The sequence below is a fragment of the Phyllosticta citribraziliensis genome, assembly GCF_038025025.1.
Source record: "Phyllosticta citribraziliensis strain CPC 17464 chromosome Unknown J3D65scaffold_11, whole genome shotgun sequence".
Taxonomy (NCBI): Eukaryota; Fungi; Ascomycota; class Dothideomycetes; order Botryosphaeriales; family Phyllostictaceae; genus Phyllosticta; species Phyllosticta citribraziliensis.
In genome coordinates this window covers 934,480-957,497 of record NW_027117348.1, presented here as the reverse complement: position 1 = coordinate 957,497, position 23,018 = coordinate 934,480, and the positions used below count along the sequence as shown (strand labels likewise).

Sequence of the window (23,018 nt, the reverse complement as noted above, 5' to 3'; positions counted from 1 at the left end):
ATCAACCAGCCGCTCATCGGCAGCTTTCCATCTGTTTTTTCAAAGTCGAAAAATTTCATCATGGCGCCAATGGTCGAATTGAAGAATCAAAATGACGCCCCAGAGGGTAAGCGAGGCTTTGCAACGGCGACAATTGACCACTGCTGACACGGGATTCCCTATCAGGCGCATTGAAAACAGCAGAGGGCGCAAAGAAGTCTGCGATACCGAGGACTGGCGTCTCTTCATCTGCCAGCAAACCAAAGTCTCCTATTTCCCCAACCAAGGCCATCCCTTCAGCTGCCGTCAAGTCTGCACCGACGACGGCCACGCAAAAGACGACTCCCTCAAGAACCTCGACTTCCGACATGAAACCCATCTCTCCCACACCGCTTTCTCCGACTTCTCCCAAGAAGATTTCTACGCACTCGCCAATTGGAACCCGGAAGCCTGTGCCCATGATTCGCACCAAATCCCCTCCCAGCACGACCGCCGACAAAGCTTCCGCATCGGCCACGGACCTGTCCTCCCCAGTCGATTCAACAAAGTCCAGTCCCATCAGCCCGAGCGTGGCAAAGAAGTCGACAGCTCCCTCCGTGTCCACACAGCAGAAGGCGGGGCCGAAAAAGATACCATCCCCACCTCCAAAGTCACCCGCCTCAACCGCATCGGTCAAGCAAAACGCCACCGCCATCACCTCCACCCCCAAGTCACCTTCATCTGCCTCCGAGAAAATGGCCATTGCTTCGTCAACGTCCAAATCTCCCGCCGTCTCGACTGCGCCAACGAACAAGACGCCTGCCGCGACTACTACGGACATCAGCACATCCCCGCCGACCACCAAAAAAGCTCCCCGCAAACTCAACAGCACCGCCAACAGCAAGCCCTCGGCCATCAAGACGGCTGCCACGGGGACCACTGGTGCCGTTAACAAGACCGTCACTGGCGCAACGTCGGCCGTTAACACGACGACTGGCACCGCCATTGGCGCGACCAACAGCGCCGTCCACGGCGTGACGTCTGGGCTCGCGGGCGCCGCGTCCCGTGGTCCAGCGGGCGTTGGACAGCCCGTCGCCCATGTCAGTCGCGGCGCAGGAGAGACGGTGACAGGCACGACGAGCGGAGTCAATTCTACAGCGAATGCGGCCGTCGGCGGCGTGGGGCGCACTGTGACGGGCACGACGGACGCACTGGGCCGCGCCGATATCGGCGGTGTTGTAGGCGGCGCCACAGGTGGTGTAGGAGATACCGTTGGTGGTGTTGGACGCGGGCTAGGGGATACGGTTGAAGGTGCAGTAGGAGGCGTGGGGCGCACGGTGGGAGGACCCGTTGGAGGCGTCGTAGGAGGCGTAGGAAAAGGAGTGGGCGACTGCGTGGGCGGCGTGACGGGAGGATTGGGCGAGGGGGTGGGCAAGTTGGGCAAAGGAGATGTTGTCGGGGGCGTGGGAAGCACGCTGGGCGGCGTGGGCCGAGGTGTTGGCGGATTAGTTGGAGGAGTCTTTGGCGGAGGAAAGAAGCAGGACCAGAGCAAGTGAGGGCAGAAGCTTTGGGTATGGCATTGGGCGTTACTGGTTGCATGGTCGGTTGGATGGTTTGTATTGATACTGTTGGGATGGGATAACAGAACAGCGATGATGATGGAGATTCCCTTAGCATACATGTGTTACTAGCAATATTCACACGCCTGCACTTCTATCCATCTGTTCTACTCGCAAAATCCCGAGGATCAGAGCATCCTGATCAACTCATCCAAACACTGACAGGTCAGATACTCACATGCCTACCTACGCCCGCAGTAAGCACACATAACCTTACATGCATTTCCTACAGGCGACAATCCGGGAACACCTATTCCAACTCACATCACGTGTTGCAACCTCTATCCAAATTGCGCCCTGAAGCATCTTGAAGCGTCCATCCCTCCCCGTCCTCTCCTCCTCACATCAATAATACAACTCCCGTACCACCACCCCTACTCGACGCCACGAGACGGGACCTCCCCGTCACGGCACCTACCCCCCACAAAAGGCAACCCATCCCCGTCTCGAATAGCCTCGACTAAAACTAAATGCCCTCCTCCCTGCCCATGCCTTCCCGTTTAGGCATCAGGCGCCGCCGCACTACTAGGTATGTACTCGAGGAACAGACTAACTAACTGTATTGTCCCACCGGCGGCTGCGACGTCCGCGCGGACAGGCGGATCCCTACCTTAACCCGAGCTGAGCTAACAGAAGCGAATGGATACAAAGAGGGCAAGCTTTGCATAGTAAATTGGTAAGTAGGCATCAGGCCATTGTCATTAGGGCTGATTTTTCTGCCGAGCAGCGCCTTGGACTGAGGACTGGCCTACCATAACGTGACAAGCTAACTACCATACCATACCTTGGTGTGCCGTCAGACAGGAGCGCAACAAAAACTGTTATCCTCTCAGTATGTTAGTCCAGGTACGATAGGTAGTTAGCTGGCCCCTGGCGCCATTCGACGCACCCGCTCTAGAGGAGGAGCGGCCGTCACTGACAGGCAGATGCCCAAGTTTGGAGGCGTGCGTATATTCCACAATAAGCGCATGCCCAGGTAGAAGGCACGAAGTGTGGAACGGCAAATTTTGAAGGTTCGACTTCATCACGGGCGCCATGGATTCCGGGTGACCGCGTGCAACGACATAGTGTAGGTAGCTGATCGCAGAGAGCGGAGAAGACGGCTTAACCGGTCTGTCATTTGATGCATCTACTACGTCTTTCTAATTGACTGTGCCCTGGACACGCACCTCTCCTCGTCCGCTCATCACTTGTCTTGGTTCTTCCATTTGCTGCTTCTCGACCATATCCACCAACGCCACCCGTTTGGTTGAGTCTTCAATGCCATGTTTTACTCCGTCATCTTGTTCGTTCGCAGTGCCATCCATCATCATTTTCGTGATCCGTGAGTTCCCTAGGGCATCCTTACCTGCCCCAAAACCATTGTCCCTCCATGCCCCAGTCCCTTGCTGTCATGACCCAGACCCATTCGTGATTCCGTAACAGAAACAGCTCAGCCTCCTAAGCTAACGACTCGAGCGCAATTTAAATTGCAGCCCCAAAAGAAGATGATGAAAGTGCATTGCAGAAGAGGAAAGTAAAAGACGATAGAGACGAATAAGGAAAACGTGAGAAACAGCCACGCTAGCTTCAACCAACCGCACAATTCACGGCAGCTACAACCGCCATCCCCTCAATACCTCCCCGCTTCGCCACCGGCCGTAATAGCACTTGACACTGACGAGGACGCAACGGAACCTGCCCTTGCGGAGCCACCCCCATGTCCCTGACCGTTGTCAAAGCTGTAAGTTGGCGCTACTACCCCTGATACTGGCTGGCCTCGCGTCCGCACAGAATTGATCCCACTGCCAGAGCCAATCGCGCCTCCGCCTCCTGGCTGTCCAGTCGTGACCGGCTCGGCATTCCTGTGGATCACACGCCGCGCCGGCGTTGGTCGGTAGCCAGCAGTCGAAGCCAAACCTTGTTGCTGTTGCGTCAAAGTCTGCGCCGGCGCTGTCCCTGATCCAGACGCATACACAGGCCTGGGCATCGCGGCAGCTCGCGAAGGTACAGTTTCAACGCTGTACTGACTTGAAGAGCTGGATGTTGCTGTGCTACTCGTCGCGTCCTGGGTAGGTGGCCTGCCACGACCGCGACCAGCAGTGAACGGGTTGGTGCCAGTGCTGAGGGCCTGCTGGCGGCTAATGACGAGCTCTCGCGCGCGGCTGAGTCGTTCTTCTTCTGTGAGTCTCGAGCGTCCCGATGTTGAGCCGTTTGAGCCGATGCTCGTGGTTGAGCCGTTGGATTGGTGCATGCTGCTGATGTTCGCATTTCGGAGGGCGCGGGAGGACGGCTGGGATGAGAGACGATGCTGGGAGGGCTGCGATCTTAAATTCACACGCGAGGATTGCTGGCGGACATGCTGGACCGGCGCATTCGCATCTCGGACATTGGCATGGGATGGTTGTTGGCGAAGGCCGCGCTGAGACTGACGGGGACGAAGAGTAGCTGTAGAAGACTGTTCACGGAGTCGCTGGTTCGATTGACGAGGTCGCGGGCCCAGAGTCATGTACGGATTGAAGGGATTCCGCGTTTGCGCCAAGCGCGCTGCGAAGTTGAGACCTGGTGATATCGGTCCCTGGTATGATCCAGAGCTGCGTCGGCTGCTGGATGTGCTTGTCCTACTGAGCGGGCGGTCACTTGCATCTGTCGAATTACTGTTGGACCAGGTGTGCGAACCGTCTATGAAGCTTTGCACTTGAACAGGGGCGTCGGCTGCTGTTGCACCACTAGCCGCTGAGGATGGCGTGGGATTCCGGCGCTGGCCGTAGATGCTAGACTCTGCAGAAGCAAAGGTCGCCTGGCTCGAAGGACCATTACTACGTCCCAGCCGCGGCGAAATTGCAGCAGACGAGCCACCAGACGAATTATGATTTGATGGCGTACGAAGTCTAGCAGGAACATTCGCTGGGGGTGACAAGGGTGGCAAAGCGCTATTGGATAGAGCTTGATGTTGAGATGCATATGCAGAGTTCCGGTTCCTGTTGACTGTCCGAGGGCGTGCGACGGGAGTCGTAGCACGCAGCTCATTAAGATGACCTAGCACTGCGTCTTGGCGCTCGATATCGATATCACGGAGCTCAGCCATGTGTTGAGCGAAGAAATAACTGATCCGTGGGTCGTATTCTTGTCGATGGCCACGAAAGCGCCGACTGCGGGCGCCTGGACCGGCTGTCTCATCTGAATCTCCCTCGCTTTCTTGGTCAACTGCATTGCCAGAAAAAGCACTACTCGGAGGACGAGCGTTGCCCGCAGCTCCTCCACCCCGCAGGCGCAAACGGGAACTTCGAGTTCTCACGACTGGAGACCTCATACTGCCGTCGTCTCCCCTGTCGATGTCGGAGTCATCGTCATCAGCTTCACCATCTTCGTAGTTGGCTCCCGAGGCTCCTGAAAGAACCGAGCTCCGTCGACGTAGGCCCCTGGAGCCATCAAGAAATCGAGGGTTCCCAGCGCGAGATGGCGGTCGAATCGCCACGTTCGGTCTATCTGCAGTAGGTGTTAGAGAACCTCCGGCCCGTGATCGTTCAACAGAATTCGCAATCGGCGCCCACCCAACAGTCGTTCTTCCACCATCGCTATCGTCATCATCATCCTCCTCCATCTCATCGTCTTGATCCTCCGGCTCAAGCGGGGACCATCCAGCTTCTCGGAGAAGATGTTGCGTGGCTTCTTCGTCGTATTCTCCGTCAATCGAGTCATCGCCAACGGAAGAAGTGGACGGCGCGACGCGCGCCCGAGCCCTGCGTGGCTGGACCGCCTGGAACACACTTCGCCCCTGGAACATCGTTCGCCTTCTGCCATGTGTAATGGGTCCTTCGTCGTCGACTTCATCATCCTCGTCAAGTTCTTCAACCGAGTTGGATGCATTGGACGAAGACTCGGACGCAACCACGCGTCGTCTGCGTTCTGCATGTCGATTAGAAGGCGGAGTTGGCGTTTGGCTTGCAATGGATGCAGATGCTCGAGACGAGCTAGGCAACCCTGGCTCTCCATCATCGATGAAACTGTGCATCGAAGACCCGTCGTCCTCGTCCTCGTCTTCCTCCTCAAGCGTGCCCATTTCAGTGTCTTCCGAAACCATGTCGGAGGCAACGCTAGCGCTGTATGATCTTCTGGTGCTGCCAGCAGCACTGTGAGTAGCTCGGCGACGCGGTGCACCAAAGCCGAACACCTGTGGGCGTCCCATCTCATGAGCTAGCATCCATCGCTGCAGGTTATAGTTGTCGGCAAAGCCGTTCTCGTCTTCGTATTCGTTGGGCATGTCGTCCATGTCATCGTCTTCTTCAAGGCCCATGGCCGAGTCCTCAGATCCGGCGTCAATGTCGTCGCTCAGGTGTTCGGAAAATGTATCGTGCTCAGACGTCTCATCCATGTCGCTGAAGCCTGTGAAGCTGTTGTCCCAAGTGAGAGCACCAGTCTCGTCAAACTGGAGGCCACACTGTGAACATTCCCGGTCGACCAGTTCCCACGCGCACATTGGGCATCGGTCAACACCGTCCATCTGATCGCGAACCACGCGCAGGCCGGCGTCGGGGCGAGCCTTGAAGCATCCCTTGAAGAGGCCGCCGGATTGGGCATCATTGTTGCTCTTGTCTGCTTGCACAATGTCCGCCTCTTCTTTTTGCCACTGCTTGTGCTGGTCCTCTGTCTCGCCGGTGGGGAGGAGCTCCGTCCGATTGATGAATACAGAGGTCATCTCGCGGATGAGATAGGCAGGTGCTGGCGGATGAGCCACGACGCTTCTGCAGTCGGGGCATGTCTTGCGATTTCTGTTGCTGACGAACCAGGTACAGAGACACTATGAACAAGTCAGCGCGCGTGTTTGCAAGGGTCTGAGATTCACAGACGCTGTAGCAGTAGGTATGGCCGCATGAGATGACGTAGGGCTCGTAGAGCAGCCGGTCACAGATTTTGCAGGTGATGAGAGAGCGCAGGCTGTCAAAGTCGGATTTGAGGGATGTCAACATCTGTAGGTTGCTCGAGGTTAGCGCGAGACGTGGTGAGGCGGGCTTGCCGCAGCATCACCTCTTCATTCTTGTCCACCTTGGGTGCTTCTTCGAGCTTTTTGCTGGAGGTTGACTTGAGGCTGTCCTTGCTTGACGGGTGCAGAGTTTTGTCGTGGGCCAAGGAGCGAGAAGCCCTGGAAGCTTTGGCGGCCGGGACCGATGGTTGCCGGTGAGGAGCCATGTCTCGAGAGTTTGGCAGAGATGAGGACGAGGTAGCGGGGGCGTTGGACGAGGAGGTGGGAGTTTTCTGGCGGGTGGGTCTCGAGAAGCCCGGGGGCAGGTCCATTCGGGCGTCAAGGGAGTCGCGGGTGGTGGTGGTGGTGGTGGTGGTGGACTACCTGTGCCTGGCGGAGAGCATGAAGCCGGCAGAGGCAACGACGCTCGACGTTTGGAGTGACGGCGCGCTGGAAACCCAGAGAAGAGGCTCCTGGAGTGAGGTGAGCGACGGCCGTGGAGCTTGGCTTGGGTGCGGCTGCAGGCATGCACAAGGTTTCGGTAAGGTAAGGTAAGGTCTAAGGTAAGTCGGTGGTGTACTGTAGGTGTGGTCTGGCATGGATGCAAGCACAAGACGTCTGCTGACTGATGCGCCAACCACTCCGTCGACCAGCACCCCAGTCATGTCCCCTCACCTCTCTCTCGCCCTCTTTTCTATCCGCCGCTCCCCTCTCCCCCCCCCCGGCCCCTTCGCCATCGACTCCGCTCCACTCGTCCATCCGCCCTCGAATCCTCGCCGTCATCCACCTCGCGCTCCCGCATGGCGTCCTCAACCTCTTCATCACCTTGAAGCTGCCATCCTTCGCTCTCGTTGCGTTTCCATCAAACCACGTTGTTCGGATCATCATCCTGCATGGCCGCGCCAGCCTGTCGGACTCTGCCGACAAACAAGCTGCCTCCGTTGACGCTCTCGCCCACTTTCAATCATGACCTGCGCTCGTGCGCCCCGCCTTTCGATGCACCATGGCGTTTGCCAGAACACGTACGTTCCAACTCACACCTTCCAGGGCCCGACTTGCTTGCCAATCTTTCACTTTCTTCTTTCTATTCGAAATCAGTTTGCCACTGGACTTGGAAAGAGCTAGGGTGTCGGGGCGCGGAGAGAGGTGTGCAGATGCAGCTTGTTCGAGCCGAGTACGCAGTGGTCTCAAGAATCAACTCTGGTGCTACCAATTTCCTCTCGAGATCAGTCTTCTACAGTCAGAACTTTGATTCAGTTGGTGATTACCATGCTATCTAAGAGTGTTCTGCTTGTGGAGGATGCAAGAAGAAAAATCCCCAAAAGCGACCAAACGCCAAAGCAGCGCCAAAAGCAACAGAACGGAGGAAGCGCCAGCGCAACAAAAACCTTCTCTCGAGCCCGATGCAATTCATGCCAGGCGCGACAAAATGACCGGCCGGACTCTCCTCACAAAATCTGCAATCTCGAATGCCGCAAAAAACCGAAACGCTGCGTGACTCATCAAAAAATTACAAGCTGCGTGCCTAGAAGATGCAAAAATGGCTCTGGCTAGCAGCTGAGTTCCAGCTACCACCCGCGCACCTACTCGGTACGGAGCCGCTTGCTGGCTGGATCCTCCTCATCCGCGCCGACCTTGACGTCTGGGTAATCAATCTCCTCGATGAAGCCGACCTGGACATCCTCGTCCTGGACAATCTCGTTTTGCATGTGCTGGAGGAAGGCAATCTGTTCGCCCAGGAACTTCTTGAAGGTCCTGGTATCAAACTTCTTGGCCGTCCGGTGCCTCTCGCGGACCTCCTTGAGTTGTGCTCGGACCCGCTCCTCGACCATTGCCAGTCGGTACTCTGCGAATCCCCGGTAGAGGACAGAGAGGTCTGAGATCGGGCGGACCGTGTTCAGAACGCTGTCATCACGCTGGAAAGGATTCCGAGGGCGGAAAGACGTGACGGCCGTGATGCGCTCCTGCGCACCGAGCGCTCGGAGGGCCTGGTGGGTGATGTAGCGGCCCTGGAGAATGGCAGCACAGCCCTGACGAAATTGTTAGCTCGTTGCGCCATTCGTGGAGCTGAAGCGACTTACCATGGTCGGTCCGCGAACCTTCATCACATCGCCGGTGGCGGTCCGAAGAGCCGTCTCACCTCCAACCATGTTGGTGCAGTCGCTGAGCATGAGGACGCAGACGAAGGGGTAGCTGTCGGTGTGCCAGCCAACGATGGGCTTGTCGTCTTCCCAGGGGCAGCCAGCAATACCCTCGTCGTCGGCGTAGAAACGCTTCTGCTTGTTGATGACATCGAGCTCCTTCGAGGTTTGCTCTTCGGACTTGACCGAGAAGTTGATGTGGGCAATCTCGAGATCCATGACGGGCTCGAGCTCAACTCCAGCAACATCAGAGATGATTTTGAGGGTCTCGGGATGAGTCCAAGCGTCATATGTAAAGGGGGCGTACCTGAAAAAAATTCGTCAGAAGAAGTTGACACAAACAAGCCGAGATGATACTCACTTCGGGACGTAGCCCCTGAGCTGGCAGGCTGCAATGTTACTGCTGTAGCTGCAGTTTTCCATGACTTCCTTTTGGAAGATTTCGCCTCTCATTTCGTGGATAGCTTCCTGGGAGAAGAGCGGGAATGGCTTGGACACTGCGACCGGGGACACGCCGCGGTCTTCGGGGTATCCAATGTCCTTCATCATGATGACCTCGGCCTTTTCCTTGTACGCCAAGTGCTTTTCCGGCTGGAAATCTGAGCCCATGGTCTTTTGCTCGGGGGCCTTCTCGGCAGCCACATTCTGGATGATGGGCTTGAAGTTGGGACGGGGAGGGAGGGAGATGGACTGCGTTGCTACGGCGGCCATTTTTATTTCTGCAAGATCCACGTCAACACCACCGCCACTACGAGTCGAGTCAGGGGGAAAATCCGTCTAAGCAAGAGCATGGAGCGGACAGAGCCGCATGCCCATACTGAGGCTAGCAAGGATTTGCCGGGTCAACACCTACCTGGTTTTACAAATTGCGCAAGAGCTGAGGTCGGATAGGGTGGCGGGCTCAACACCAAGGGAGTATGTCCAAGGGCTCGAGGGGTTGCAACACAAGGTGGACAGCGTCTGGGACGGTGATGATGAGGGTCACACGAGTTCAAGGACTCTGGTTCTTGATCAAAGCAAGATGGGATGCTGATGGTAGCAGGTGGACGAAGCGAAGCGACTTTATATCCATCAAGGCTTCATCAAGACGATGGAACACAGCCAGGAAGAAAACGACAGGCATGTGCTGGCCCAGGCGGCGAGAACCCAGGCGCGACTCAGGATCCCCCCTTGCCAACGGCGATTGCTACGAGAGATCGACCTCGATGGATGGAGCACTATCATGGGTCGCCAAATGATGAAGCGAATTCGCAGAGCTTCCCATTGTGTCGCGGTGGTACCACGGGGCGCAATTGGCATGTGCGTTATCATGGATACGTTATCGCGAAGCATCGACGGTGTGGATGGAGGCATGGGCCGGGGCAGGATAACGGGCTTGGAGTGGATTTCCCTGCTGCCACGGAACCGAAGGCGTGGCCCCGGGCAGCACCAAGACGCCATGTCCCTGCGAGGGAATTGACTTCTATTCCAGGAAGGCCGACGACGGCCCACGTCAAGCAGCAGCACCGAGGGCCTCGAACAAGCATACCAGAGGGCAAGGCGTTAGTCAAGGAAAAGGACGAATCCCAGCAGCCGCGAGTCTCATCGACAGCGGAAAAGTGGAGGCTGGCGACGGCGAGTGTGGAGGGCTAGGACCGCGAGGGCATGACGGAGCGTTGCAAAAGCAGTCGTGGACTAGACATGGAAATGTTATCCAAATCGGGAAGAGGCCCTGATGATGATGGAGCTGAGATTGGACCGGTGCCAAAGCAAGCCCCTGCCAGCCACGGCCGCAGTCCTTGCGAAGTCGGTATACAGTAGACGCCGTCGACGAAGGACGCTGTCGTTGCCACCATGTCGATGGTGATTGATGGCATGTAGTGTGCCCGGCTGCAGCTCGAGCAGAATAATGCTGCCAGGCGAAGTGTTTAGGTGGGTTCCCCGCGACGGAGCACTTGATCCGGCAGCGGTCACGGTCGGCTTTGCAGCCGGTCGGGCAGCCAGCCAGAGAGCGCGGGCTTTTGCGATTGCATCCATCCCTCGATTTCTCGAAAAAGGCTTATCAGTCTAGTCGCGTGCCATGACAGCGAAGAAGAGCTTGACAACGACCGGTGTGAGTCTGGAAACAAATGGTTGACCACAAGGCGGCCGCGAGCAGGCTTACCCCTCGAAGCTGGACTCGGTAGACAAGGCAAAGTGGCGGATCATGACGGGGTTTGGTCCACTCACGTCGCAGTGCAGGCGAGAGACCACATGCAGGCAGGGCGACCTGACCTGAGTGACGGATGCGAGTGGAGCGGGAGAACAGAAGGAACCCAGCCAGCCTCAATATGGGCGCTTAGTCAATCTGCACGGGCCATACCCGTCATTACCTTACCTTACTGCCGCCGCCTACCGCCCACCCGCCCAATTCCCATTGATGGATGCGCCTCTCTGACATCAACAATTGCATTACGTCCACCATGGCTGGCGACCAAGACAACAACGAGAACCCTTGGACCGACAAGACGGCCGCCAAATTCAACAAGTACGCCATCCTCTCCCTCCCCTGCCCTGTCCGGCGGCCCGGCCCTACTGCGCGCGACTACGTATCACCTACCCTACCCTACCCTACCCTACCGTACTGACGCCGCCGCCTCAACCCCAGCAAATCTCTTAGCGAATACTACGACCCGTGCCAGGACGCTGCGACGCGCAGTATCAGGTGTCTCCATCGCAACGGCGGTGATCGCGACCTCTGCCGCGACTACTTCCAGTACGTCGCCCTGGATTCCCAAGCTTCGCCTAGCAGCGTCAATCGCATACCGCGCGCCATGATTCGGTACTGATAGCGCTCTGAACTCTAGGGCCTACCGCGATTGCAAAAAGCAATGGGTACGTGATCTCCCCCGGCGACAATGACTATCGCGCGGATAGCTCCCCGGATAGCGGCACTCGGGCTAAAGCATTTCCCACACACAGATGGAGGCACGGAAAAAGTCCAAGTCGGGATAGACGCCTTGTTCTTGGTAGTTGAATGATTGACAAAATGATTGGTTGGCGTTTAAAAAAAATGACGGGGGGAAACATGTACACGAGGGTTTGGAGGCGCGCATGCACAGCAAACGGTTCTTCCTTTATCTACATGTAGGAGAGATATCCTTGCATGTGCCAATGGGAGGGCCCTTGGGTCCAACCGCCATGTGGATGACAGCTGGATGATCAGCAGCAGCGCCTGGGCAGATCATCTGGAGGCCAACATGGACGGCACAGCGTGGCGCAGGCTTGTCCGACGCGCATCCCTACCCGTATCCCGGTGTTGTGGGGTTGGACAAGGCGACAAGTGCATCAGATAAGGCCTGTCGCATGCAAGTAGCAAAGACGGCAATGGCGCGCGTGGATGCTATGCTGTACAGTAGGTGATGTAGGGCGTAGGTCGTATACTGTAGGTGATGACCCACAGCCTCGGGATTTCTTCGCTACCGCAGCGCAGCTTGAATCTGTTGGTTCCTAGTACCCAACCTCATCCCGAGCTAGCCCTGGCTGCGCATCTGCCCTGGAGTCCATTCCAGCCATATCCACTCTTCGCCTTCCTGTGCCTCCTTGTTGCTGGTCCCTTGAGTCGATCGCGCAGACCTCCTTGTCCTCGGCTGGTGCCGCTCGCCGTCACGCTCGACTCCGCCATGGCCTCTTTGAGCGTGCACGCCATCAACGATAAGGTCCTCTACTCCGGATCAAATATCAAGCAGGCCCTCAAAGAATGCGAAAAGAAGCTGCAGAAGAAGCCCAAGGACCCTTATCTGCTCTTCTGGAAGGCTGCCGTCTACCTCAAGTTTGCCCGTGATGACGAGGCTTTTCAACAACTAGAGGCGCTGTGTGACTCGCAGCCCGCCATCATCGATGTCGAATTGTTGCGTGCCATCCACTTGCGGCTGTGCGAGAAGCCGGGCACAGGGCCAAGGAGAAACAAGCTGTGGCAGAATGCATTCAAGGCCACGGGATCCGACGACATTCTCATCACGTGGTTTGAGTCGGCCGCGGCCGTCGACGCTTGGGACGACGCACAACTCGTACGTATCCCCTGTTCGCATGCTGTTTGGAGCAAGCTGACGTCCTCATTTCAGGCAATTGTCACTTTGAAGAATAAGAACCCTAAGAATGAGTGGTACTGTTTCGCGGTCCCAGCAGTCCAGCAGCTCGCCGCCGAGACGCTGCAGCCCAAAGACCCCAAGACAGCCACCCTCATGAGCATGCTTGCCAGGAGGACTCTCAAGATGGCGATTGACAAGGCAATGGCTGGAGACAAGTCAGCGGATGCTGTTACGACGCGCCGAGAACTTCGCCTCCTGCTGCAGGTTTACGCAAAGCAAAAGCTGTACAAGGAAGTCCTGGAGATTCTCGACCACCCCAAGGTGGGCATCTTCTCGCCCCTTGTGGTCTGTGATCTGGGTTTCGTGAGAATCAAACTCGAAGTTCTGGAGGCTGCTGGAATGTGGCAAGAACTTTGGGACTTTTGTTCAGGATCTTTAAAGCAAACACACAAGCCCGACGAGGCGTCCAAGACTTCCTATTCTCTCTGGCTCCACGACTACTCGCTTTGGAGGGGACTCCATCTTGCTTATCGAGAACTGCTCAAGAGGTATGTACTGCTATTTTGGTGGTTGAAAGCGAAGAGATTTAACGTCTTCCAGTGCATCGGATGCTACGGCCAAGCAGTCCTTGACAAACATGGTCGATTCGATACATGACCAACATGACGAGGTGACTCTTCGAGTTCAGCTTTTGCCCAAGGTCGGCGTGAGCGCCCAAAGCCAGGCTGAAAAGTTCGAGAATATCTGCACGTATTGGTCCGTTTTTGCCAAGGAGCAAATATGCTTTGAGGACATAAGCCCATACGTTGAGGATCTGAATGAAGATCATCAAGCCAAGTTCCTGGACTTCTGCCATCAATTCACAACCGAGCAGTCACAGCTAGGAGACGGCACAGATCGCAAGGCTGAAGCTCGCAAACTGCGGACCAAGGCAAACGCGATCAAGGCCGACTATTTTCTTCGTGTTTCCAAAGGCAATGCCCCTTCCAATGAAATTCTGGAAGAAGTACTTAGGGCTGCTGTCGATCTCCAGGCAGAGGCTGCCGGCAAAGAAGACTTTGCCTTCGAAGACGCGTGTGCCCTGGCGGCTATGGTGCTTGTCCGTCTCTACCACCTTGAGGCTTCACAGGTCTATCTCCTTCAGGCTCTGGCAGTCACTTCGAAGCTTTTGCAAGCGCGCGGGGACAGTCGTAAGGCGCAGCTCTTTCACACACGCCTTCTCTCCTATGTTGGCAACTTCCGCGAAGGCATGAGTACGTGGGAGGGTCTCAAGATCAAAGAAATTCTCATGGAGACCCTCGCACACCTCATGTTCACAAGAATCTCAGTAATCCACCCCTTCCATTATCGATCAAAGACTGGAGTCGGAAGCTGGCTGGACCCCAACGCGTTACTTGACAGGATTCTGCAGACAAGTCAGAAAATCACCAATACATTGCAAGCCTTTATTGGCGCAGACATGGACACTCTGCAGTATGATAGACTACTGGAGATCGCAGAGCTCAAGAAGGCGTTGACGAAGAGCTTGAACAACAAGATCTGGGTCCTCGAGCGCCGAAGGATTGAAAGGGTCCGAGGCGAGCACGTTTCGGATTCATTTACGGAGCTGCTCGGTGAGTCTTATTGTCTTTTTTGGAAAAACAGCATACTAACATTGTGCCTCTTAGACGATGACCTCGAGTCTTTGGAAGACAACCGTGACACTAGGCGCATGTGGAGCTATGAGCATTCCCAGTCACCCGGCTTCGAAGAGTATCTTGCCTCTGGACCTCCTCCCGGCAAGTACTGGCTCGCACTGCACCTCCTTATTGATGAGACTTGCGCCGTCATCTCGGCCCCTGAGAACCAGCGTCTGAAGACCGAAAAGCTCGAGCGCCTTGTCAACAGCCCGAGCGAAGAAGACCTCGCGCAACTCACACCGGCCGAGCGTTCGCTCATTCCCGGTTGGGAAAAGCTGCGTACTCTTGCCAGCAAAGTTCTCTTCGGTGAAGACCTCGAATCGACCCCGGCGGACATTGAAGCTCTCAAATCCTGGCTGTCTGAGCACGCCCTTTTTTCGACACTCCAAGACGTGTCAATCAAGGACAAGCCCAAAGGCTTCCTCCCTTTCATCAATCACATTCAAACCCTCTTCCTCACGATAGAGCTGCTGCAGGCAACATCGCGTCTCTGCGACACGGCTACCCGTTTGCAAAAGCTCAAGCATCAGCCCTGGCAACGCAACATCCCAGTCAAGGAGCTCTCGCCCCTGAAGACTGTCGCGCAAGACATCTTCGGACAAGTAAGACAAAGAGCATTCGACTGGAAGAACAGGCTCAGCGACGGCGCACACGACGATCTTGCCACACGCTTTTCCAGTGGGAACACGGGCGCGCTTCTGGCAGAAAGGCTCGGTGTTGAATGGCAGGGCCTGACTGATCGTGTGCTAGACATTGCTATCAATGGCGCCCACGACTCCCTGGATGGTGTCTTGAGCGCGAAGCTCAATTGAGATCGTGGGATCGTGGGGCTTGACTTGCATGGTGTGGCGTGTGGCTTCGGAGAAGACGACAAAAACATGTCGATTCGGCATCCCAAAACAGGTTCATCGGGAAAATAGACTATGGCTTCGGGGGCTGGAGCTAGTGGGAAATGGAAAAATCGAATTACTTTCGAGGCGGCCTTTGCAAGGGTTTCTGGCTAATCTCCCCATCTGAGGACATGCGAGGCTAAATTCATAGAAGCTCGTGAGCAATCCGGTCTTTGTGAATCCTTATTCTAATATTTTGATCCTTTCCGGAGGCCCCTTGGTGTTTTCCTGTCCGCACTGCCAACGTAGGAGAGCTCTGACAATCTTCCGCTCCCAATAGCCATCGTCAGCTTGAATATCCTCTTCGAAGACGTAAGTCGACTTTCGTTGTTCTTGCTTTGCTCCCACTTTGCTGATCCAAGGCAAGGCCCTGTAGTGTTCGCGCTCTTTCCAATCCAACATCGCCTCTTCCGTGAAGAGCGAGCGACCTTTGGTGTCAGTTCCCGCAAGGGCAGCTGCCCCTCGAGGAAGCACTCCCTAGTCTGACGTAGCCATTGAATGTTCTAGCTTCTATGTCCGTCTTTAATCTTGTAGGGGTCTCGGGCAGAGGTTTCCTCTTCGACCCGCGCCAGTACTCGAATTGTCGAGTCGCGCTCATGCGTCTTTTGAGTGGTGGACTTCCTTTGTCCAAAATAACCCGTGTTCTTGTCAGAGCCGTCTGTCGTTGCCTGTCCGTCCTCCAAAGGTTTCTCGTCCCGTTTGCTTTCCTTGGTGGCCATGAACGAGAGGCGCAGCTGGGGTGCTTCAAAGGTAAAAGTTGGTCTGCCTCCGTGGTCAGTCAGCATCCGCGCATCCCTGAATGAAGCAGTGCAGAAAAGAGCTCGGGACTCAGTGGTGTTTTCCTGTCGGTCCAAATGAGAGAGCTCTGAGCTGTTCCCGTTCCCAGGTGCATGCTCTCACCACGTTGAAGTTGAAGCGGTTGCTCTTCAAGCTTCTGTCTTGTGCCTGCCCCGTTTGCTTGGAAGGAAGAACACGGGGCTAATCCACACAAAGGCGCAAGCCGGTCCACGCTTTCGTGCGGCTGTGTATCTGGACTCGGGGCTGCGAGGCATCAAGAAGCTGGGGCGTCGCGGCGCCCTCGCTCGCTCGCGTCACGACCTCACGACTCAAAACCCCAGCCCCGTACTCTTCGCAACCACAACCAAACCACGCACCTCCATCCTCACCACCCTCCAGGATTGACAGACAATCCACTGAGCAATCATGAGTATGCTGCGATCTGATGGTGAGAAGACGCATTGAGCTGACAGGCAAGCAGGGCTCCGCCGCCTCGATCCCGTCAACTACAAGGGTAAGTCGCCCGCCTTCACTTTTTGCTCTGTCGGGCCTCTTCAACCTCGACCGCGAAGCAATCAGATTCCTTGCTGACTTCCCTGATAGTCACCAGGACCAATCGCAGGCGCAGCGGTAAGCCACATCCAGCGATTCCCTAGCTCTTTCGCGTCTTTGTCGCTGATTGACCTCACATCGCAGATTCCCCTGATGCTCCCGCGGCGAGCGTTCGCGGTCGTGTCACTCGCAGCCGTGTCACTCGTAGCTTTCCGGCTGTGAGGAAGAGAGGTAGACCTGGTAAGTCGGCTCCTTGGCTCCTTCACTCTTCGCGCTTCTTCTGCATCCGCCGTGAAGCTTTCAGCTTGCTAAATCCTCTCACAGTTGGCACGACTCGTCGCAAGCGCGATGGTGAGCCATGCCCTTCGAATTCCTAGCTCTTTCATGGCTTTCGTGACGCTCAATCAACCTCGCCACAGATTCCCCCGCTCGTCCGAAGGCAAATGCCCGTACTTCTGCCTCCGTCAGCTCTCCGCCTGTCAGGAAGAGGGGAAGACCTAGTGAGTCTGCACCTTTGCTCTTGCACTCTTCAAAGAAGTACAATCCCATCAAGTGACTGACATACGTCCAGGGAAGGAGGACAAGGACATTGAAGCCACTCCCGCCGAGCCCGCCAGCCCTGAGCCCGCCAGCCCCGAGGCTACCTCGAGCTCTGGACCGGTGACCCGTGGACGTGGCCGTCCGGGTCTGCGCGCACTTGTTGGACGTCCTGTGAGCACCCCTCCCCCTCGGAAGAAGAAGATAGCCAGACCTGTGACCCCAGTCTCCCCTGTCTTGAGTGCCCGTGACAAGCGGGCTCGCGACCGCCGCATTGCGATCCGCAACGCTGTTAGCCCTATCAAGTCGGCGCTGAGATCCTCAAAGACAGACAGTGTCGAGAAGAAGGAGGTGAAGTTCGCAGCCGGCGTCAAGAAGCCTGGCCCCGTGTCCAAAGGAAAGGGAAAGGGCATGACTGTCCAGCAGCTCATGTTCGCATTCTGTAAGTGCAAGGTTGAGCGCTCGACAGGATGGATGAAGACCAATGATGTCTTCGGCGTGTTCTGGGTGCCTGAGGCTGACATGAGCACACAGTCCGCGAGCATCGCGAGTCGGTCCAGGACCTGGAGTTCCGTGACCAGCAGAAGGCGTTGGGTGCTATGGTAAGTTCTGCCGCCGTGTTATATTTTCCACCCTCTTCCACACTCTCCACCGTCACCTTACAACTCACCCTTTCTTGTCAATCTGTGCGATTTACTCCTCATGGCTCTCTCTGCTTCGAACAGATACTAAGACAATCTTCATCGCAGTGGAACAAGTCTCCAGTCAACCCAAAGAACGAGATCTCGAACGAACCTACCGACGAAAACTCTTCCAACACCTCTGAGCAGCCCTCTGAGGACCAGCCGTCCCCGAGCGTCAACAACGACGACGCCAACGAGAACAGTCACCACCCCGACGACGTGTTTACGGACAACATGGATGGCCACGGCGGAAAATACACGGCGGGCACCTCGGCTGGTCCATCGGATTGGGACACTACGGACTCGTCCTTGTCTACGCCGGCTTCCAACGTAGACATGGACCCAATGAACCCGGGCGTCATCCTCGAGCGTCGTCCCGCCCCGACTCGCAAGTATCCTGACGACGACCCCGACGGCATTTACTACCTCACCGATGAAGAGGATGCTGCCGACAAGAAGAAGACGCGTGCCGATTCCAAGTTTACGCAACGTCTGAAGCAAGTTTCCATCGGCGATGCTCACCCCGAAGAGCTTGACACGGGCGTTCTGGGCGAGCTCAACGGCCAGAAGGGAGAGCGCTCCGGCGCTGACGATAATCATGACGGCGGAGCTGGCGACGACGATGTCCAGCATCAGGTTCAGGTCCAGAACCAGGACCAGGACGACAAGAAGGAGAACTAAAAGTGGTGACTGATCAGAAGGAGCATTCAAAGGCTCACGACGACTGCTCAGAGCCCTCCTCCCCACTCTCGAACCCGGATATGGTCGGGGGTTTTTTCCATTCACCTTGCTCTTTTTGCAACTCATGAGGCTTGCGGCTTGCATTCCTCCATTCGGTCATGGTCGGTTGACTTCAAGTCACCTCTGCTCTTCTCTACAACTCGGGAGGATACCCGGTCTGCTTTCCTTTGTGCTTCTTTCTTCAATCATCGATGAAGCAACGGCAGTTCGTGTGGTGTGGCGTGGCGAATAGTACTCCAGTTCAGGAAATTCGCCCACGAGGAAAGTCGGAAAATTCGTGGTAGCTACAAATCAAACTTCGCTCCCCATATCTATTCCAGCCTGTGGCTTGATTTGTGCAGGTTCGTTTACGCTTTTCTTTGATTTTGGCATGCAGCTCTGCATGTGGATGTTATGCAAAGCCTGAGTGCTACTGCATCATGTAGACGTTGACAGGTCAACGTTTCTTATTCCTGTTTCTCGATGGACGGGAGATTACTTACTCACTAGTACTTTAATTGTGCACCTCAAATGCTTCTTCTCTCCACCCGACATGATTGAATGCTACCCATTTTTATTCTAGCAGCCTGCTCTGGCTCTGTGGGATGAGAGTGCTTCCCAGTGACTATCCACGGGTTTATAGGGCGTGCGTCTCCTTTCCCTATAGTGGCGGTCTCCGTATACGCAAAAGCTTTGCGCAAAAAGCTTTGGCTCGGGGAGTTCATCGAGTAAAGGATCACTTAACCCTGAGCGTGAAGGGCAGAGTATCGTACATGGCCTTGCTGCCCTTGTCAGCCGCAACTTCTGAAGGAAAGCAAGACTTTGAAAAGAGCTCCTATCAGTCTACTTGGGGTAACTAGATGACAGCTATAGCCAAGCATTCCTTCTTCCTGGCTGCCATGAAGTCAAAGTCGATCGTTCATCCATTCGTTCCTCTGCGCCGAGTTGGCGCAAAATGACAAGCGTGGGGAAGGTGAGAGATCGGGGGAGGGAAATGTAATGAATCAATTGTACACACGAAATGCCATCCATCCGCTCGTGATGGTGGCTCGGTGACTGAAGAATGGTAAGGAGAAGAAGGGGAAAGTAGTGAGATAGTAATGGGAAAAAAGATGCCTGCCCGACTACCGACCAGAAGCGAAATCTGTCTGTCCTGTACTAGTCATCTAGTCATCGCTGTTGTCATAGGCGCATCCGTCTGTTCGGTCCGTCTCCCTGTCCATGCGTCCGTAGTACCGCATTGCAAAAACTACACACCGTATCATTTTCCTCCGCTCGTCACTGCATGTATGTGCCAGCCGACCTACCTAACCAACGAAACAACGAATCTGGTATTCTCATGCACAGTGAACAACGCTCATTAGCTCACAGGTCCGCTCCTACTTCTCAATCATCCATAGGCTTGTCAACCAACTCGACACCCCGAGGCTTCTCCTCCACGGGCGTGGACGCCTCCGCGTCGTCGCCACGCAAGCTGCCCACACTGTCACGCTTGTTGGTGATCAGGCTTTGTCTTGCCAGGGCTCCAGTCTTTCCTCGGGGAAATCTGCTAGCGGAGGCGATGGAAGAGCGGCCGAAGGAGTTACGTTTCTCGACAGTCGCACTGGTAGGCGTGGAAGAGGCGTCCGAGGTGATCGAGTCGCGGTTGGGGATGGAGACTGTGGTGGACGTGCTGTCGCGATTCGAATTGGAACTGGCAGTGGACGTGGGGGTGCCGTTCGTTGTTGCGATTGCCGCTGGCTGCGGCTTTGGAGCGACGCCGTCATTGAGAACGGGCGAACTCTCGGCGCTGCCTGGGACGTCAAGAGACTCTCTCGTTTGGGTCCGACGACGCTCAGTCGGACTGGCTTGGCTGGGAGCGATTGGGAATCGCGTCTCTGCTGCTGAACTTCGATCGCGCCGATGATGTGCTCTCGGACTTGGGGCAGGGCTAGAGGCGCGGCTACGGTTGGCAATGGCCCTAGCCCGTTCCTCCATGGCCAGACGGCGGTTGCTCTCATCGGTGCTAATCGCCCGCGGCCTCGAGGCCCCGGAGTTGCTGTGTGCCAGAGCCGACGCACGCTTCAGTTCCCCGAAGATGGCATCCTTGTGGGCCAAGAGGTCGCGGATTAGGCGATAGCTGTAGCGCTCGTTCATGGTGAGCGAATTCTCCTGGCGCGGGCGCAAAATGCACGGAGCCAACGTGTTGGCAAGAGTGGCGACATAGGGCTCATCTGCCGAGGTGAGCTCAATGAGACGAACAAAGTGGGTGACGATAGCATCGAGCGTAGCGATGTTTGCCAGGCGCAATTGGCCCAAAGTCGATTGAATGACGGAAATACGAGCATCCTCGCTCGTTGCTGGCGCAGTCGTGCTGTAAATGGTCTTGACAATTTCGTAAACGTGGGAGGAGACGAGCGAATCTAGTAGACATTAGTCCAGTGAACGTCTCGCGAACTTCAGGGCCGGCGTACCAGGTAGCTCTAGAAGGTACAATTTCAAAACGCTGGCGACAATGGGTATCTCATACTGCTCGAGGACTTCATGGGGAATGGGCTTGCCGGTGTTGATTTCGGCACGAAGCTTGTGGGTGGCTGCAAGAGGAACATCAACAAGCCAGATACCACGACGCGCTTCATCTCCCTCGAGATCCGGGTAGTCTGCAAACATTAGCAACTGGTCTTCAATCACGTCTTGGTCTGATGAGTTCCTTACGGTTATCGAGGAAAGTGAGGATGGTGGTCACGACAATGGGCACGCGTTTCCTGTCTGATCTCGCCCGCGCCTCAATGTCAACGCCAAACGTTTGTTCTAGTCACCAATCAGCAAAAGAAATTTATCAGCTCTCTGTTGTCTTACCGTCCACGTTGTTGTAGTAGTTTTCGTACGTAAGTACCCTGGGCACGAAATGACCAGTACGGTAATTCTCCAAGAGATAGCGCAGATCTCCGAGGGGCTGAATGGTCTCCTGGAATAACATCATGTTGTCCACAGTGCTTTGGAGCGCGGGGATGACATTGCTGATGGCACCAGAGAGATCCAGAATGACAGCCTTGATGGCCTTGAGGCGGTCCAGCTCGCAGCGCTCCATGAACTTGAGATGCTCCATGATGGCCTCTTCCAAGTTGCAGCGCAAAAAGTCCAATTTTTTGACCGCAGCCTTGTAGCGGTCGTCAGCCTCGCGCGCTTCGCGGCGAAGCTTTTCCGAAGGAGTCTCGTTGGGCCTTTGGTTGTTGAGAGGGTTCCACCCGGCAAGGTACTCGCCCATGGCGCTCGTGGGAGAGTCGGCGGCCAAGTTGCCGCTGTCGTTGGACATGACGGAGGAGACCCTTTCCAGTTCCTTCTTCTTCTCCGGCACGCCGGTCAACTTAAAGACTCTAGGGCGGAATTGGTACTGCATCTTAGAGCTGTTGGCAAACGTGTTGCCGACGGCGCCAATGTGCCTCAAGAATCCGTTGTTGATCAGATCCTGACCGATCCTCTCGGCGTAGCTCACGCTGGAAGCGCCCATGTGCTTCTGGAAATATTCGGTAATGTCAGAGCCCGAAGCGACATTTTGGTATGTTCCGATGATGGGAAGCTTGTGTTCGCCAAGCTTGATATTCTCGAGCATGTGGGTGAGTATCTTTTTCACCTGATCGGGCTGGTAGACCTCATCGCCGATCTCGACCGGTTCATCGTCCTCCTCCTCTGGCTCCGAGAGCTTGAGGGTGGGAATCTTCTTGGGACTCTGAACCGTCTCGCTCCGGGGATCTTGAAATGCGAGCTTGTCCTCCTCCTCCAAATCTTCCACCAGGCGGCATTTGTTGTAGTACTGCGACCGGAACTTCCTTACAGCCTCGGCCTGCTTGTCGTGGAGCTTGATGCGCGACTGGAGGTCGTCTTGAGAGTTTTGGACGCGTCCAGCATGCGCCTCGCACCAGCGGCCGAATGGATTTATGACCAGCTCCCGGATGTTGGATGCGATTTTCCTGTGACTCTGGGAAGCCTGGTCCATTTCGCTGCGCACACCTTCGTATGCCTGCAAAGGAGTTAGCGCCGAGAAATACGAGGCTCGAGGTGGACCGAGTGGAAGCTTCAGACCTTGCGCACACTGGCGCCGTCATCGCGAGAAAAGCCTCCTTGGAAGCGGTCGGTGACGGGGCCGATTTCTGCGAGCTTGCCAGCGTATGTTTCCTCGGCGTCGGCGCGCATGCGAGCTATGGTGAGGACCTGCTCATTCTCTTGGACGCCCTGCTGGAGCTTGCCGAAGAGGACGCCCAGGCCTGGAAATTTTGTTAGAGTGTGAAGAGGCGTGGTGAAACAGACGAGGAGCGCGACGCACCTCCGGCATAGTCGCCAGACCAGAAGGAGTTTGCGAAGCCAGACATGGAGGGCTGGCGTCCGCTGCGGAGAGGGTGCAGGGATCGAGCAAAGGAGAAGGGATCCGAGAGCAGTGGAGTCGGGGTCGGGGACGGAGGAGGAGGAGGAGAAGGCGGTGGTGAGGAGGGCG

At 56.0% G+C, this 23,018-nt stretch overlaps 8 protein-coding genes across 8 annotated transcripts; 5 read left to right on the top strand and 3 right to left on the bottom strand.

Annotated features, from left to right (window-relative positions):
• The first annotated feature begins 8 nt into the window (after positions 1-8).
• J3D65DRAFT_661469 (uncharacterized protein) lies at positions 9-1,674 on the top strand. The gene is made up of 2 exons (XM_066802604.1): positions 9-106; positions 166-1,674. Exons 1-2 carry the CDS (start codon positions 61-63, stop codon positions 1,512-1,514), a joined length of 1,395 nt encoding a protein of 464 aa, XP_066651907.1. The 5' UTR covers positions 9-60; the 3' UTR covers positions 1,515-1,674.
• Positions 1,675-3,189: 1,515 nt separating this feature from the next.
• On the bottom strand, positions 3,190-6,746 carry J3D65DRAFT_558850 (uncharacterized protein; the record flags this gene model as incomplete). Its single annotated transcript, XM_066797384.1, has 3 exons — positions 3,190-6,357; positions 6,407-6,526; positions 6,585-6,746. 3 exons carry the CDS (start codon positions 6,744-6,746, stop codon positions 3,190-3,192), a joined length of 3,450 nt encoding a protein of 1,149 aa, XP_066651906.1.
• Positions 6,747-7,753: 1,007 nt separating this feature from the next.
• J3D65DRAFT_636187 (uncharacterized protein) lies at positions 7,754-9,826 on the bottom strand. The gene is made up of 4 exons (XM_066801380.1): positions 9,514-9,826; positions 9,022-9,379; positions 8,601-8,967; positions 7,754-8,549 (listed from the first exon to the last, which is right to left on the bottom strand). The coding sequence occupies exons 2-4, from the start codon at positions 9,369-9,371 to the stop codon at positions 8,103-8,105; spliced, it is 1,164 nt and encodes a 387-aa protein (XP_066651905.1). The 5' UTR covers positions 9,372-9,379; positions 9,514-9,826; the 3' UTR covers positions 7,754-8,102.
• On the top strand, positions 9,596-10,558 carry J3D65DRAFT_97748 (uncharacterized protein). The gene has a single exon (XM_066804303.1). It carries the CDS (start codon positions 9,687-9,689, stop codon positions 10,290-10,292), a length of 606 nt encoding a protein of 201 aa, XP_066651904.1. The 5' UTR covers positions 9,596-9,686; the 3' UTR covers positions 10,293-10,558.
• Positions 10,559-11,101: 543 nt separating this feature from the next.
• On the top strand, positions 11,102-11,467 carry J3D65DRAFT_670856 (uncharacterized protein; the record flags this gene model as incomplete). The annotated part of the gene is made up of 2 exons (XM_066803341.1): positions 11,102-11,166; positions 11,299-11,467. The coding sequence occupies 2 exons, from the start codon at positions 11,102-11,104 to the stop codon at positions 11,465-11,467; spliced, it is 234 nt and encodes a 77-aa protein (XP_066651903.1).
• An 834-nt stretch (positions 11,468-12,301) lies between these two features.
• On the top strand, positions 12,302-15,200 carry J3D65DRAFT_670855 (N-acetyltransferase B complex non catalytic subunit-domain-containing protein; the record flags this gene model as incomplete). The annotated part of the gene is made up of 4 exons (XM_066803340.1): positions 12,302-12,688; positions 12,743-13,257; positions 13,310-14,322; positions 14,377-15,200. 4 exons carry the CDS (start codon positions 12,302-12,304, stop codon positions 15,198-15,200), a joined length of 2,739 nt encoding a protein of 912 aa, XP_066651902.1.
• A 1,076-nt stretch (positions 15,201-16,276) lies between these two features.
• On the top strand, positions 16,277-18,870 carry J3D65DRAFT_636172 (uncharacterized protein). The gene is made up of 9 exons (XM_066801379.1): positions 16,277-16,485; positions 16,537-16,569; positions 16,659-16,685; positions 16,752-16,847; positions 16,932-16,958; positions 17,027-17,107; positions 17,179-17,586; positions 17,679-17,746; positions 17,894-18,870. Exons 1-9 carry the CDS (start codon positions 16,482-16,484, stop codon positions 18,506-18,508), a joined length of 1,359 nt encoding a protein of 452 aa, XP_066651901.1. The 5' UTR covers positions 16,277-16,481; the 3' UTR covers positions 18,509-18,870.
• Positions 18,871-19,933: 1,063 nt separating this feature from the next.
• On the bottom strand, positions 19,934-22,896 carry J3D65DRAFT_606179 (Rho-GTPase-activating protein 8; the record flags this gene model as incomplete). Its single annotated transcript, XM_066798426.1, has 6 exons — positions 19,934-20,949; positions 21,001-21,186; positions 21,242-21,337; positions 21,386-22,547; positions 22,610-22,791; positions 22,851-22,896. 6 exons carry the CDS (start codon positions 22,894-22,896, stop codon positions 19,934-19,936), a joined length of 2,688 nt encoding a protein of 895 aa, XP_066651900.1.
• Positions 22,897-23,018: the final 122 nt, after the last annotated feature.

Bases quoted from the DNA above. Each gene is read 5' to 3' on its own strand.
- J3D65DRAFT_661469 (XM_066802604.1), top strand. From the start codon at position 61: ATGGCGCCAATGGTCGAATTGAAGAATCAAAATGACGCCCCAGAGG. The intron at 107-165 runs GTAAGCGAGGCT...ATTCCCTATCAG, and splicing joins TCAAAATGACGCCCCAGAGG to GCGCATTGAAAACAGCAGAG.
- J3D65DRAFT_636187 (XM_066801380.1), bottom strand. From the start codon at position 9,371: ATGGCCGCCGTAGCAACGCAGTCCATCTCCCTCCCTCCCCGTCCCAAC. The intron at 8,968-9,021 runs GTGAGTATCATC...AATTTTTTTCAG, and splicing joins CTCAGGGGCTACGTCCCGAA to GTACGCCCCCTTTACATATG. The intron at 8,550-8,600 runs GTAAGTCGCTTC...CAATTTCGTCAG, and splicing joins AGGTTCGCGGACCGACCATG to GGCTGTGCTGCCATTCTCCA.
- J3D65DRAFT_97748 (XM_066804303.1), top strand. From the start codon at position 9,687: ATGCTGATGGTAGCAGGTGGACGAAGCGAAGCGACTTTATATCCATCA.
- J3D65DRAFT_636172 (XM_066801379.1), top strand. The intron at 16,686-16,751 runs GTAAGCCACATC...CTCACATCGCAG, and splicing joins GACCAATCGCAGGCGCAGCG to ATTCCCCTGATGCTCCCGCG. The intron at 17,108-17,178 runs GTGAGTCTGCAC...ACATACGTCCAG, and splicing joins CAGGAAGAGGGGAAGACCTA to GGAAGGAGGACAAGGACATT.